Source organism: Zophobas morio, unplaced genomic scaffold (assembly GCF_036711695.1).
Source record: "Zophobas morio isolate AGI-343-1 ecotype UQ-CSIRO unplaced genomic scaffold, CSIRO_AGI_Zmor_V1 ptg000030l, whole genome shotgun sequence".
NCBI lineage: Eukaryota > Metazoa > Arthropoda > Insecta > Coleoptera > Tenebrionidae > Zophobas > Zophobas morio.
Window position 1 is genome coordinate 9,906,378 of NW_026972135.1, and position 14,432 is coordinate 9,920,809.

Consider the following 14,432-nt stretch of genomic DNA (forward strand, 5'->3'; position numbering starts at 1 on the left):
TACGAATACACCAATATTGAAACTGAGAGTACTTACGGTCTAAATTGGACCCTTTTATCTAGTATAAAGTCTTCTAAATAGTACTTTAAACTTTGTTTAACATTCTAATCATCCAAGGGCATCCAAGAGAATATATATTGATTTTCAGACTACGCAACCCTTGTCGGCGGCCAAAGCAACTTATTAAATGTAAAGTTATGACACCAGCAAGAAAATATGAATTTGGATTTTCACCATAGTAATAAATGCTATTGAAAATACTTTTCTTGACTATCGCTCTCGAAGCTGTCTAATTTTTAAAATTGAATAAATTACCAACTTATTGATTTAAATTTTCTGTTTGACATAACTTCAAAGGGCAAATTGTAATTGTTGTTTCCGTGCAATGTATTTAAATTACCAAACCTTTACTTGGTAACACTATTTAACAATTTTAAATTATCTCACCACATTTTTTATTTATTTATTTTTGAATAAAAAAAATTGCCTGAAGAGTACAGTTGCCACAATGGGAGTTTTCTGCTCAGTAGGTATCTACTATAAAAGACCCCCTCCACTGATTTTTAATACTACTAAAATATAAAAAGTAAATTTTTCTCTAGCTCTTAATATTAATGAGTATATAATTTGCAAATCATCGTGTCACGTACACAAAACGCAGGTACTATGTAAGAATTTCATAAATATTTAACCTGAGTGTCCACCTGCTATTGATGAATATGCACTTCCATTGTCAAAAATGTCGAATTAATTCAATCTGAATTTTTATTTGATTTCTATAAATACGATTAAACGAAAAATGTTATAGGTACTCCACTTGGTTCTTAAGTGCCTGACGAAAGCTCGAAAATTTTTTCGACTTTATTATAATTTATAATTATAATGCACTTACAAATTCATAGTGCAAGTTAAAATATTTCATCCCTGATTAAGAAAATATCAAGTAAACCACACGTAGAAAGAAATAAAGGAAAATCATTATTTTATTTCATATTATTATTTAGGGGCTACAATTTCGTTGACACCTTTCACAAGATCTGGGCTTTTTAAAATTGTTACATGGTCACCATCTATCATAGTTACTTGCTCTAGGTTTTCGCTTATTTTTGATAATTGATAATCATCCTCTTCGTCAACCATGGAATGTTTTGCCTTGAACAGATGCACTGATGATTTAATTTTCTTATTTTTAAATGTATAGTTAAGTAAAGCTTTGCAACGGTGGTATAGTGCAATACCTGCCCGCTTTTCTAACTTTTGTTTGTTATTTGTTTCGGGGGGTATCAGCGCCAAAAACAAATTGATTCTTTCTTCAAAATCTTTACATTTCAGTAAAGCTTCCTGAAATAAACGCATACCTACTTTAATCATGTAATTAGAAACAATCTAATAACCAGTACCTCATATTGCGAAAATACATCCAACGGAATCACGAAAGCAGAAATTTTGCTCAAAATGGCAGTTTGGAATTGAGCTTCCGTTTCATGCGCGAACTGTTTTTTTAAAGAAGAAGTTGAATAAGCTGGTGAACCGTCGATTAAAATCAGAATACCAGTGTAGCCATTCCTTTCTAGCAAACTGATCATTTCTAGAGCGACTAGAGTTCCAAATGAATATCCAATAATGTAAAAGGGCGTGGTTCTGGTTAAATAATTTTCGATGTGCTGAAAATATTATCATATTAAATAAATAAACTTTCACATACGTGTATAAATTTTAACGAACCGGGAGTGTATTCTGTGCAAGTTCTTCAATAGAGTCCTCTGAATTTTTATAGTTGTACTGGGCTCCTATTACGTGGGCTTTCAATGAATTCGTTAAATACTCTAGTGGTATGAAGATGCCTTCTACTCCTGGTAACACCAATACGGTAGGAGCTTCCACATGTGGTTCCACTTGACTATTTAATTTAACAACAGGCAGATGGATAGTTTCGCTATTGGGAATGCTCTGAATAAGCAAATTTGTCCCTTCTTCTATTTTTTTGTTTACAACTTCCCCAGATGCTTTCATTTTCTCTGCCTCCATTTCAGTCAATCTGAAGTTCAGCAATAAATTACAACATTTTCGCAATGACATAACAATTACTTTGCAAATGTTAAACTTCTCACATCTTTGGATGTTACATAGATCCCAAAATCTTTCTCTAAAAGTTGAATAATCTCAGTTCCCATTAGCGAATCCATACCGAGTTCCGCAAATGTCGTATATTGACTTATAGTTTTCATGTCTTTTATTCCTACAACATGTGCAACCGCTTCTACTGCACTAAGATTATCGCTTTTGTCGTATTTTTTGGCAACCACCATACTAGAAACAACTGGATATTTGTGTTTCAATAACACATCCAATACTTCAAGACAACTTGAAATTTTTTGTTGAAGAGTACCACCAATCACTAACTCTTTATTCTCCTTTTGCATTTTCGCCACCAAACCAACCTTTAAAATATTTGCAATCTTAAAGAATTTTTAAAAATGTGTTGAGTACTTCACCGATTGCACCCCACTGGATAGCTACCGCTGGTAATCCTTCTCGCTTTCTATTCTCGCATATTCTTTCCATAACAGAGTTTGCCATACCGTAGTTGCTCTGACCCGGATTCCCACGTCCACATGATACTGACGAAAATATAACAAAGTACCTAAAATACGTCACCAGAGTCTAATGTTGTCTCTAAGTTGTAAGTAAACCTTAGTTTTGGACACAATTTTCTAGTGACTCGATCCAAATATAGTGTAGCGCGAGCTTTTGGTGCCAAGGAAGCTTCGAAATTTTCTTGAGTTTGATCTTCAAAGAGTGCATCTTTAAGGACAACAGCTAAGTTAAAAATAGCATCGACAGGTCCAAGCTTATTCGCTTCTTTAATTAAATCTTCACATCCTCTCTCAGTGGTTACGTCTTTTGTAGAAATTTTAACTTCGACACCGTATGTTGTCCAAATACTAAAAATACTAGTGTCTAACTTTACTGCGTGAAAAGATTATATTTTACTTTATTCTTTGCTGATGGTGACCATTTTGTATACCCGATCTTGAAGTTAGTACTAGTTTTCTTGCACCTCTCAAAATCAACCAGTCGCATAATTCTAAACCAACTCCACCTAGCCCTCCAATAACAATGTAGGTGTAACGCACGTCACAGTGGAAACTTAAAAAAATTGATTGATTAAGATAGAAAATTGTGGATAAGGATATTGCAGTGATAATATTTAGATATAACATAAAAAAAACAAAAGTGGGACGGAACCGAAAATATGTGACAAATAAGATGACAATTAAATATATGTATCTCTTAAAACAACTACTTTCGTATTTCTAACCTCTCTCTCCACGCTATCTGACTACTCTTGTCTCATCCATTCATTCTAAATGTTCCAGCCATTATAACCGTTATGACCTTATTACCACCATTATTATATCTTTTTCGTTTTTAAATAATTTTAGCCACACATCTTTGATTTCGTCCAACGGTACTTTATTATCTCATTGTTAACTTACCGTGGATTTGACATAATCTGGAATTTACTGACACTGTCTTCTTCTTCTTCATTCCGCAGCTTGATCAATATCCTGCCAATATGTTTACCTGTCATCATGTATCTGTACGATTTTTCAACTTCATCTGCCCTGAACACAATCCTGGGAAGTGGTTTTACAAAACCTGCTTCAATTCCATCCATTAAATGTTTAACCACGTTAAGCTTCATTTCCCTAAAGTTATTAAAAACGACATCTAATAATATGCCATGATAGCTAGCCTCTTTTTCCATGAATAAAAGATTCAAAGAACTATCATTTGCCAGATCGTATTTGCCAATTTCCATAAACTTCCCTCCTCGTGCTAAACACCTAATCGAAGCCTGCAATTTATCTTCACTTAGGGAGTTCAAAATCATGTCAACCCCTTTATTCCGAGTTTCAGTTTTGATCATTTGTTCAAACGAAATGTCTCGTGAATTCCCAATATGGTTGTCTGGAATTTGTGGATAATTTTCTTTTAAATAAGCTCTTTTTTCCTGGGTGCCAACGGTTACATAAATTTCGCATTTATAGTGAAGGCAAATGTTCAAGGCAGCTAGTCCAATACCACCAGTGGCGGAGTGAATAAGAACTGAGGAACCCGGTTTCATATCGCCAACCTTAAAAAAATACACTATTAAAGAAATTAATTTTCTTCTTGCGTAGGTACCATTAAAAGAGCATAAATAACAGTGGAATACACAACAGGGACCGTTGCTGCATCTTCAAGTGACCATGAGTCTGGTATTTTCCAAACTAAGGAAGAATCGAGAGTAACATAGGAAGAAATACCTTGATTGTTTGTCATTGCAGCTATTCTACGCCCGCTGTAAATAAAGTGTGTAACATAGTTTTTTCAAATAAATAATACCACCTTAAATCTTTTCCTGAAAATTCAAATCCTACTAGAATCTCTTGGCCTAGTCGATGTGATTGAATCATTTCGGGATTTACACGCGCAGAAGCCGCCATAATATCTTTAAAGTTAACTGACGCATAATATGTCTACAAACAGCAATCATTTCCATAGATCTATATTTTATGTAACTTACTGAAACCAAAAGTTGTCCTTCTTTTAGTGGTACTTCTTCAGATAAATGTCCCTCTAACCATTCGAAACTGGATATGTCTCCTCTACTTTTTAAATAAGCATAAGAATGTTCACAGTTATTCTTCGTCCTCTCCTCTAAAACCAAATGTCGATACGTTCCCCACGATTTATCCTTATATACGTTTACAGCCAAGTTTTTACTGATTTGTTTACTATAGAACGGATGTTGGGGATCAAATTTCGGAGCGTCGTCCATCATAAAGAAACACTTAACTAAATTTCCACTGGTTTCTCGCCTGATGCAATTTATCAAACCCAGTATTCCTTCGGGATCTCTGTTGGTCGCATACGCTATAACATCTTTTCCGACACTTAACGCGTTTTGAAGCTCTGAGATCCAGTTGAAACTACTAGAAGAAATTTCAATAAACTCCTGATTAACATTTTCCACTTTTCTTCGCAATAAAATTATTCTTTCGTTTGGTGTTACATAATCAGTTAGAATATCTGCTTCAGTAAGATCTTTTTCTAAATTGAAGCCAATATCTTCCCGTGTTAGGATAAATCCGTTTCTGCTAACGGGTGCAAAAATTTGTTTTAAAGCATTTGATTGTTCTAGAATTTTACTGCCAATATACAAAAGGATGCTACTTTGAGATGTTAACGTGACAGTTTCAAATTTTATTCCAGATGTCTCATTTGTCGTGGTTCCTGATGAAATGGTTAGATCTGGAGTTACTACAGGAATATCTTCTAAGGTTTTATTAACGAAACCCAAGATGTGTTCCGCATTTATATCCGTGAATTCGTTTACGATTTCCACAGCTTTGAAATTGTTCTCTAAACTATTTTCTAAGATAATTTGCGTGTTGACTCTCACGGCTTCTTCTAATCCTAACGATAAATTGTTTGGAATAAATACGTTCTTTTCTAAAACTGGTTCCAGTGGTGGTTTTTTCTTGAAAATAGATTTTACTTGGACTCCATGTATCTCAATTCCACCAGATCTAAACAGGATGAACATTTTTTTTCAATTGTAATGCATATTAGTGAGTAGTTTATTTACTTAATCAAGTTGCAATTCTTGTTCACATGAACAGGTAGAAGACATTCTTCTGTATCCTGTTGGTTGACAATTTCTGCGTGTTTTATGGGATCTATAATTATTTTCTTAATGGCAACAGGAACGAAAAGCAACCTTGTGTCAGACTGAAGAATTTTCATTTGAAGCATATTATCCATAAAAGCACACCAGTTGTCTTCCCATTTTATCAGACCGGCAGAAGCGTCTACATTGCATCGTTTAATTGATTTGAATAAACCACTAAAAATATCTATGTAACAAACTGTGTCTCGACGTTATCAAAATAAACCTGTAATTGTAGCCCCTTAGGTAAAATTCTCGGTAAATATCGTCTTGTTCCAATATTTCCAATTTATCGTCGTTGAAGGAATTAAACTTTGGTAATATAATTTGTTGTTTGTTTGCATTTGGACAAATTTGGATACGACCACTAACTACCAACGAATCTTTCTCTAGAATTTCAAAATTGCCTGTGCCCCTTTGAACAGTTATAAGCAATTTTACGTAACCACTGTTAGGCAATGTAACAGCTCTGATAAATGTACAGTTTTCAAATAAGACAGGAATATCGGTGGTTAATAATCGTCGACTCTGTGCATATGTTTGCCAAACTAAATGTAAATATTCAGTGGCAGGGAAAAGGTTACGCCCTAAAAACATTGTTTACCATGTTAGTAACATAATATCGAAAAAAAGGCTACTAGTGAGCCACCACATTTATTGAAACATTTATACCACCGTTGCAGTTTTTTGACATTTTTTAATTTCTCCAAAAATTTTAAAGAACCCGAAAAGTTTCCAGTGACAGATCAAAAAAGAGACTAAAAAAGGTTCGTTCATCCAAAACAACTAGCATAACCAGACTTCGGCATTGGGGAAGTGATACTCATTTCCTCCCGATCGCCAGCGCTATTGCAGTCGTGGCCTACAACTTCGGGAATTTTTAACAACAATTACGATTTTTTCTAGGTTTTCTTAAGTTATACGAATTCTCCTATATGTCAAAGTGAGTAACACGAACCAGGAATTCGTTGTAAGCAAATAAGTTTTTAAAAATCAAATTTCAGATATTGCTGGACGACTTTTTTTTCGATCTTATGCTATATTTTTTTAGTGTTAATTTAAACGTATTACCATCGATGCAATGGCCTTTCATAAACAGATGTTCCTCGTGTAAGTATGAAATTCTGTATTCTCTCTGCTCAGCGTCCGACGATGTAAATTCACTAAATTTATAGGTATACCATGATTTTGTGTGATTCCATTGGATATAAGGTGAAATCATGGAGGTGCCTGTGCTTACAGGGAATTCTACTTGTGGATACAGTTTATGAATTTGAGGAAGATAACCTTCTGTATATAATCTACAAATTTAATTCATGTTCTCTAAATTTCATTGCTACGAAATTCTTACCTTCCTAACAGACTCAGTAAATTGACGCTACCATTTTCTACTAGTAAGTTATCTCCATCATTGAGACGAAGATCAGATATATTAAGTACCACTGTGCCTTTCGATGGTTTAAAAGAATTTGGGTAAATTGAATAATCCTCCTTTGATATGTTTTTATCTTTTGAATCCATTAAGTTTGGTAATGTTTGGAAATTCATATTAGAATCAGGATTTACTTTACTAAGTTTTATCGCTGCTGACACGGCCTCGTTCAGTTGAATAACATTATAATGGTAAGCAGTAGCGATTTTGCCAGAAGTTTCACCGAAAACACTAATAGGAAACAATTCCAACTCCTTGAGAATATCTACCAAAATTAATTGCAAACATATTGACCCTAATGTCTCTTCATCTACATTTGTCTTTGTTTCTAAAATTTCTTTAAGCGTCCTTACTTTGTTGTGTACCAAAATTTGATTAACCCTTTCGCCAGGAAAAAAAATCTCTTAATTAAGGTCCCAGAAATGAAATCTTAACGTACCTTGTTTCGATGTATTCGAAGATCGAAAACTTCTTTAAGTAAGACGCCAGTATGTGGAAATTATTGACGAATTGTCCAAAAAATACACACAAAGGTGGTCTGCGCGAAGGCAATAATTTGGATGACATGGATACAATACCACGTTTGGAAATTACTCCATATCCTCGATATAAATGATTTGGGTTATTAATTTTATATAACTGATGGAGGAGACCGACGTATTCTTCATCCAAGCTGTTGCTGCTAACATCGTTTAAAATTTTCAAAACCGCTTCATTAGTGCGACCACTGACACAAATTAATCTAGGAACATCATCTTTTGGAAGTCCACCATTGATTTTCTGTTTTTTAAACCTTTGCAATATCACATGACAGTTGTTACCTCCGAAACCAAAGTTGTTAACACCTACAATGGCATCATGTTCTAGAAGCTCAGTGGCTTCTGTCACAATTTTCATTCGCTTTTGTTCAATTCCTTCCAGTCCTTTTCGAACTCTTTTCAAGTTAACGTTAGGTGGTATAGATCTGGTTTCCATTGCAATCAGTACTTTTACAATTGAACACAGACCTGATGCAGGTTCTGTATGACCCATGTTTGATTTTACTGATCCCACGAGAAGCTGTTTTCCACACTTCTTCGCCAGAGCCCCGTCTATAGCATTAACTTCTTCAGGATCTCCAGCTTGAGTGCCAGTGCCATGTGCTTCGACGTAGCTCAGTTCTGGAGGGTTAATGCCACTTTCTTCGTATATTTCAGTCATAAGCTCTTTCTGCATTTGCGAAGAAGGAAATGTTATCCCTTCCTTTTTAAATCCGTCGCAATTTACTTTTGTATTAATAATTCGTGCGTAAATTCGTTTCGCAATATTAGACTTTTGGAGCAAAAGACATGTACAAGCGTCACTTCTAACATAACCGTTCGCGTTCTGATCGAAAACTTTGGGTATTCCTTCAGGACTTAAAACTCCTAACCTAAAATGTATTGTTGTAACAAAGAATTTATTACCTTAGATAAACAATTGTACCGAAAAAATTGAATTGTAGTTCCAGGATGGATAGTCAAATTACAGGTAGCGACTATTGCAGTCTCACATTGACCACTCCTCATTGATTTAAACGCTGAATGAAGAGCGTTCCCGGAACTGCTACAAGCCGTGTCAGCCACGAATGATGGTCCTTTTAGTTTCAAATAATAACTGAGGCGATGAGCAAACAAAGATTTAAAATAACTGAAAGAAATGCATTGTTTATAATAATTTCATATATTTTATTATTAACTGAATCACTTTATATGTACAAACTCCTCTTAAAAATTGATCTAAAACTATTCAAACAAAATATCCCTCCCGGTTGCGACTACTTCACGTTACACAAAGGAAACTGTTGGTATCATATAGAAATAGAATATTCTTTCATTTATTTTGAAAAATAGATGAGAAAATTGTTGTCTACCTACCGGTCATTATTTTAGGAGAGTTTTACAGGTCAAAAAATTTAATATGTATGTGTCAATATAAACTAGCTTCAGTGAAAATATTACAGTGTTTCTCAAATTTGAATTGAAATTATTAAATTTTCTTACCCTGTAATGGTAAACTTTTGCGATTCCGTCATACCGGTGTAGGTAAGATTTTCCACGTCTGAATAAGAGAAACCGATGAACACGCCAGTTTTGCTTCCTTGAAGCTCTAACGGATTTACTCCAGCATCCATAATAGCTTCCATGACCGTTTCCATCAAAACTCTCATGGCAGGGTCTAAATTGTCAGCTTGACGATAATGTAGCCCAAAATAACCAGCGTCTAGTTTATTAATATTATTAATGTGAGCACTTCGTTTAGGTACATCTGGATGATTGATTTTCCATCTTTTCTCATTTTCTGTAACCATCTCCGTTTTGTTAAACAGATTGTCACGAAACTCGTAGACATTATCAGATTCTGGAAAACGACCAGACATGCCAGATATGACCACTTCTTCGCCAACTGGAGGAGAGGACAACCAACGACCATATTGAAAATTAGGGTCAAGTAATTCTTTTTCTTGAATTTCGTTTATGCCCATTTTGATCTACCCAACAACGTTAACAACTTAAACGCAAAAAGACACAAAATATGTATACGAAGTGCTGCTCACTTTATATAAACAAAAATAATCGATTATTTGCATCACGAAATAGAATTGTAAAGTATTATAAAACTACTTTAATGAGTTCCAGTTGGTCAAACATTTCAAAACAACAGTCAATGACTGTTAAATCATTGACAAAATAAATGGTGCTCTGAACTGAATTGTACTTTACAATTATTGTTTAACACTTTAATGTCTACAGGCCATCCGGGATAATCGTGATTTCGCTATCCGTTTCTACGAACAATGTAGCTTATTAGATGTAAATTTATGACACTACTAGAAAAATATATAATACTAAGTATAGTTGCAGCACTTACCTTGACAAAGCTCTACATCGAAAGATGTGAATGGGGCATATCTAAGGGACGACACAATTTGACGTCTATATATATTTACCTCATCTGAAAACGGTCCATCTAAAACTTTTGCCACTTTAGTTAGTCTAGTAAATTCCCCATTTTTAGTAAGGACTTCGTCTAGTATTTTTGAGACTGTTTGAGCATAGAACCTTGTGGTCCATTGATATATTTTTTAAATTTTTTATTAGCTGCAGGGACTCACTTAGGGGTACTTTTTGTTTTTCCAATCATGTAATCACAGGTTTGGGAGGCAATGGTACATCTGGTAGTGTATCTTTATATACTTCCCAGTAAACACAGTTAAGTCGTAGCGATGTTAATGCCACTTAACTCTGTCTACGATCTTGTTAGCTGTTACATCTCAAACTACGCAAATTTGCTTTCCCTATGTAATGTAATCAAAATGACCCATGCATGTAACATACACATCCACATTGTTTCAAACTAGAGACGTGCTCGCTGGTACATCGTCATAATGTTGCGTTAGTACGTCGCTAGATTCTCTACATTTTGATGTATCAGTTACGTTTTATTTTAAACGCCAATATAACGTATTACATGGACATAGACGTTACGTATATATCGCAACATCGTAAACATATGACTGTCAGTATATTTTATTAACATGATCTATGCGATATGAATAGGCATTTCAAAAAGTCTAGTTACCATTTAGAGTAAAATTTAGAGCTAACAGAACTTAATTCAACTAAATTATTATTTTATTCAATGTTTGAAAAAATATACTTCTAATATGTAATAAGTAATAAAATACAAAAAGTAATATAAATTCATAATATAAATAAATAAATCTATATATGCTTTCCTAATTTGAAAATAATACAATATAATTTACACTTAAAAAAAGACACAGAAACTATCAACTGTCGTTGTTTTTACTTCCCGAGCGTAAGCAAAGGAAGTATTGTAATCGAGTCCGTCGGCCGACTCTCTACTTTTACGTTTTCTCGATCTTTCATGACCCCTAGAAGACGAAGAAATAGGTCTCCCATTTCCGTCTGTCTTCCGTCCGTCTGTCCGTCTGTCCGTCTGTTGTCCCGGATTTTATTAGACAGATAATCTCCGAAAGTTGTCGACCGATTGTTGTGAAATTTTGTACTTATATTAAGAATATCATGTAGATGGTAAAACGCTAACCAAAATTTGTCTAATCATCCCCACCACTAATGCGATGACGTCACTTCAAAATTATACATAGTAAATGGGTTTTCAATTGTATAAAATAACATAGTCCTACACATGTAGTTTACAACTCTGAATCGACTTTTCACCCGAAACGTCCAGATTTTTGGAAAAAAAATCAAAATTATAAAACAACATTTTGAAATTTAATTTTTAATCTGCTAACCAGAATGCTTTGAAATGTTACAGATGTTTTAAGGCTATAAAGAGCATCATAAATCTTTAGTCAAAAAATATTTGCTTATCCCCTCCAAAAACTTGATGACGTCAGCTCAAAAGTTTGTGGAATAAATCATATCTAAAATGTACTAAATATGATGAGTCTGTACTTGTGATCTATCACTCCATTCATATTTTTTGGATTTGCATATACAGGGTGACTCAAAAAAATTAATGAATGCGTAAATATATTTTATTGATTTAATCAGGAACTACAAAACCGAATGCTCTGAAATCTTGCAGATGTTTTAAGGTCATAAAGAGCATAATAAATGTTTAGTCAAAATATATTTGCTTATCCCCTCCAAAAACTTGATGACGTCAGCTCGAAAGTTTGCCGAATAAATCATATCTAAAATGTACAAAATATGATGAGCCTGTACTTGTCATTTATCACTCCATTCATATTTTTTGGATTTGCATATACAGAGTGACTCAAAAAAATTAATGAATGCGTAAATATATTTTATTGATTTAATCAGGAACTACAAAACGGAATGCTCTGACATCTTGCAGATGTTTTAAGGTACTAAAGAGCATAATAAATGTTTAGTCAAAATATATTTGCTTATCCCCTCCAAAAACTTGATGACGTCAACTCAAAAGTTTGCCGAATAAATCGTATCTAAAATGTACAAAATATGATGAGTCTGTACTTGTGATCTATCACTCCATTCATATTTTTTGGATCTGAATGTACAGGGTGACTCAAAAAAATTAATGAATGCGTAAATTTATTTTATTGATTTACTCAGGAACTACAAAACCGAATTCTTTGAAATCCACTGCGAAAAAAAACATAATAGGCATACAGTCGTCACGTTTCCGACAGCGAGGGAAGTACTGTCTAAACTCTTTAGACCAATTTTTTCTTTTTTCAGGCGTTGACTAGAATGTCGTAGCCACTCTGAGCAGCATTGTTCTACTTCTTTTTCTATTGCGAAATGAATCTTTATTGTAATTTCTTCAATAATAAAAATTGTGATAATTGTATTTATTGCAAAAAAAATACCTTTCATGTTATTCATTGTTTTTATCCCAGCCATTCTGGAATTTTCCTACTGAACGAACAAGCTACAGCAAATTCGCTGAAATTTTTTTTTTAATACACGCCCCACATTGTTCTTTTTCCCATTACCACCTCTCTGGGACAATAGCAGTTCCTGAAATAAGAAAAGAAGAAAATATTTTTATATGTATATAACAAGTGACTCTGAAATAAGTTCGGAAAATAAAACCACAACATCACGAAGCAGAGAAAATTTTAAGTAATTTCTTTTATCTAGTTATAATTCAGGGGAAAAAATATCAAGATCTACACCTCATTCATTGCCATTTGTTTTCATCTAAGCAACTCACAGCAAAAACAAAGACAAAATTTAGTTACAATGGAAACTGAATAAATCATTGCCGCATCATTTACATTTAACAAGATGCTCCGTATTTGTTTCTTGGAACTGGAGCAGCAATTTAATTACTTAGAATCCGTGTGACAATTAAAGGATTTTTTTCCGAATCTATTTGGAAGTCACCGCGTATGTATAACATACAGGGTGCTTCACTATAAGACTTTTCTGCAACCCACTATGTATGTAACGTATTAAACGAAATGTGTCATGTTTAGTAGGTTCCTAACAAGTATTGCAGGCATCTACCTGTATATAATATCCAATATTATGTTATATGTAAGTACATATAAATTTATTGTATTTTTTTAACTTACAAAAAAACCTGCTTTTTGTAGATAATCTTCTAATTCCGCAAAATTTGTTTAGCTATGGTCTTGTCAGATTTGATGACGTTTTCATGTTGGAGATTTGTTTACTCGTTTCCTTTAGAATTTCTTTTGTTTCGCACATATTTTTTGTATTTGTTTCAAGTCTAGAGTAAAATTTGTTCATTAGCACCTAGTTCATAAAAAATTGCAGTAACATACCTTTGAAACATTTTATGGCAAAGCGTCTCACTTTCAAAAACAATCACCGTAAGTTCTTCAAAATCACCGGGAGTATGCTGGTATTTCCAGCTTATCTGAAAAAACTGTTATTGTTATTTACGTACAGTTATCAAAAATAACAGAAGCACGTAAACATTAAAATGATTACTTCATTAGAATTATATTAACTTACCTAGTGTAAATACAACCCACACTGAATGGCACAATTTTCACAAAACTGCATTAAAAATGAAGTGAGTTACGGATCCACGAGAAAGGTTCGGTGGTTGTGAACCAAATGGCCAAATGGGATTCGAAAGCTTCACTGTGAGTGTGAAGTGCAATAAACATAAATACTGGAAAAAGGGATCGTCCGACTGCACAAACATCTGGTGGATAGTAAATGCAGAAGTTGAGCGTTGTTTTTTCATTAGATGAAATAAATTTAATAAAATTAAAAATTAACCACTCTCTAATTTTTTTGGTATCCATCATCGCTTTATAAACGTCTGTATAAAATCAAAATTCGACGAACGAACTCTTCAAAACCTTGTCCAGTTTCAGGGACAACGGACAAAAAAATTTTATGACTTTGTTTGTGTCGTTGGGTCTTCCCTATATTACTCCAGATGTTCTATTTATAATTTGCCAAGCAGGTACTTACAAAATAACACTTCAAGAGTGAACAAGTTTACAGAAATAATTATTAGAAATTATTAGAATGAAAAAACTTGTCTTTGGTGTATTTCTAATAAAGCTGTTGTATTTTTCGCTCTGAATATAATTACTAATTAAGCATTACGAACTTTTGACCATATAATTCTTAGCAATAAATTTCAAATAATACCATAGTGGTTTTTTTAAATTTTGATAAGGTGTTGTAAAACTATATGTGAATCGCCACATCTGATATGTTTCTGTTTCTGTCTTCATTCCAGACACTGTATTTACATGGACAAAGAATGCTGTACGTGGGATTTTAGGGGCGGAAA

At 33.7% G+C, this 14,432-nt stretch overlaps 1 protein-coding gene across 1 annotated transcript; it reads right to left on the reverse strand.

The window, feature by feature from the left end:
* Positions 1-996: 996 nt before the first annotated feature.
* Positions 997-9,682, reverse strand: LOC135138521 (fatty acid synthase-like). Its single transcript, XM_064068498.1, has 18 exons — positions 9,173-9,682; positions 8,616-8,819; positions 7,591-8,562; positions 7,071-7,532; positions 6,791-7,020; positions 5,946-6,306; positions 5,639-5,896; positions 4,574-5,579; positions 4,396-4,526; positions 4,192-4,348; positions 3,501-4,141; positions 2,995-3,150; positions 2,694-2,945; positions 2,491-2,644; positions 2,089-2,441; positions 1,726-2,038; positions 1,401-1,664; positions 997-1,341 (listed from the first exon to the last, which is right to left on the reverse strand). The coding sequence occupies exons 1-18, from the start codon at positions 9,652-9,654 to the stop codon at positions 997-999; spliced, it is 6,741 nt and encodes a 2,246-aa protein (XP_063924568.1). The 5' UTR covers positions 9,655-9,682.
* Positions 9,683-14,432: the final 4,750 nt, after the last annotated feature.

Excerpts from the sequence above, each read along its gene's own strand:
- LOC135138521 (XM_064068498.1), bottom strand. The coding sequence starts at position 9,654 with ATGGGCATAAACGAAATTCAAGAAAAAGAATTACTTGACCCTAATTTT. Across the intron at positions 7,021-7,070 it reads TTACTGAGTCTGTTAGGAAG|ATTATATACAGAAGGTTATC; the intron begins GTAAGAATTTCG and ends TTAAATTTGTAG. Across the intron at positions 5,897-5,945 it reads CTAAGGGGCTACAATTACAG|TGGTTTATTCAAATCAATTA; the intron begins GTTTATTTTGAT and ends AGATATTTTTAG.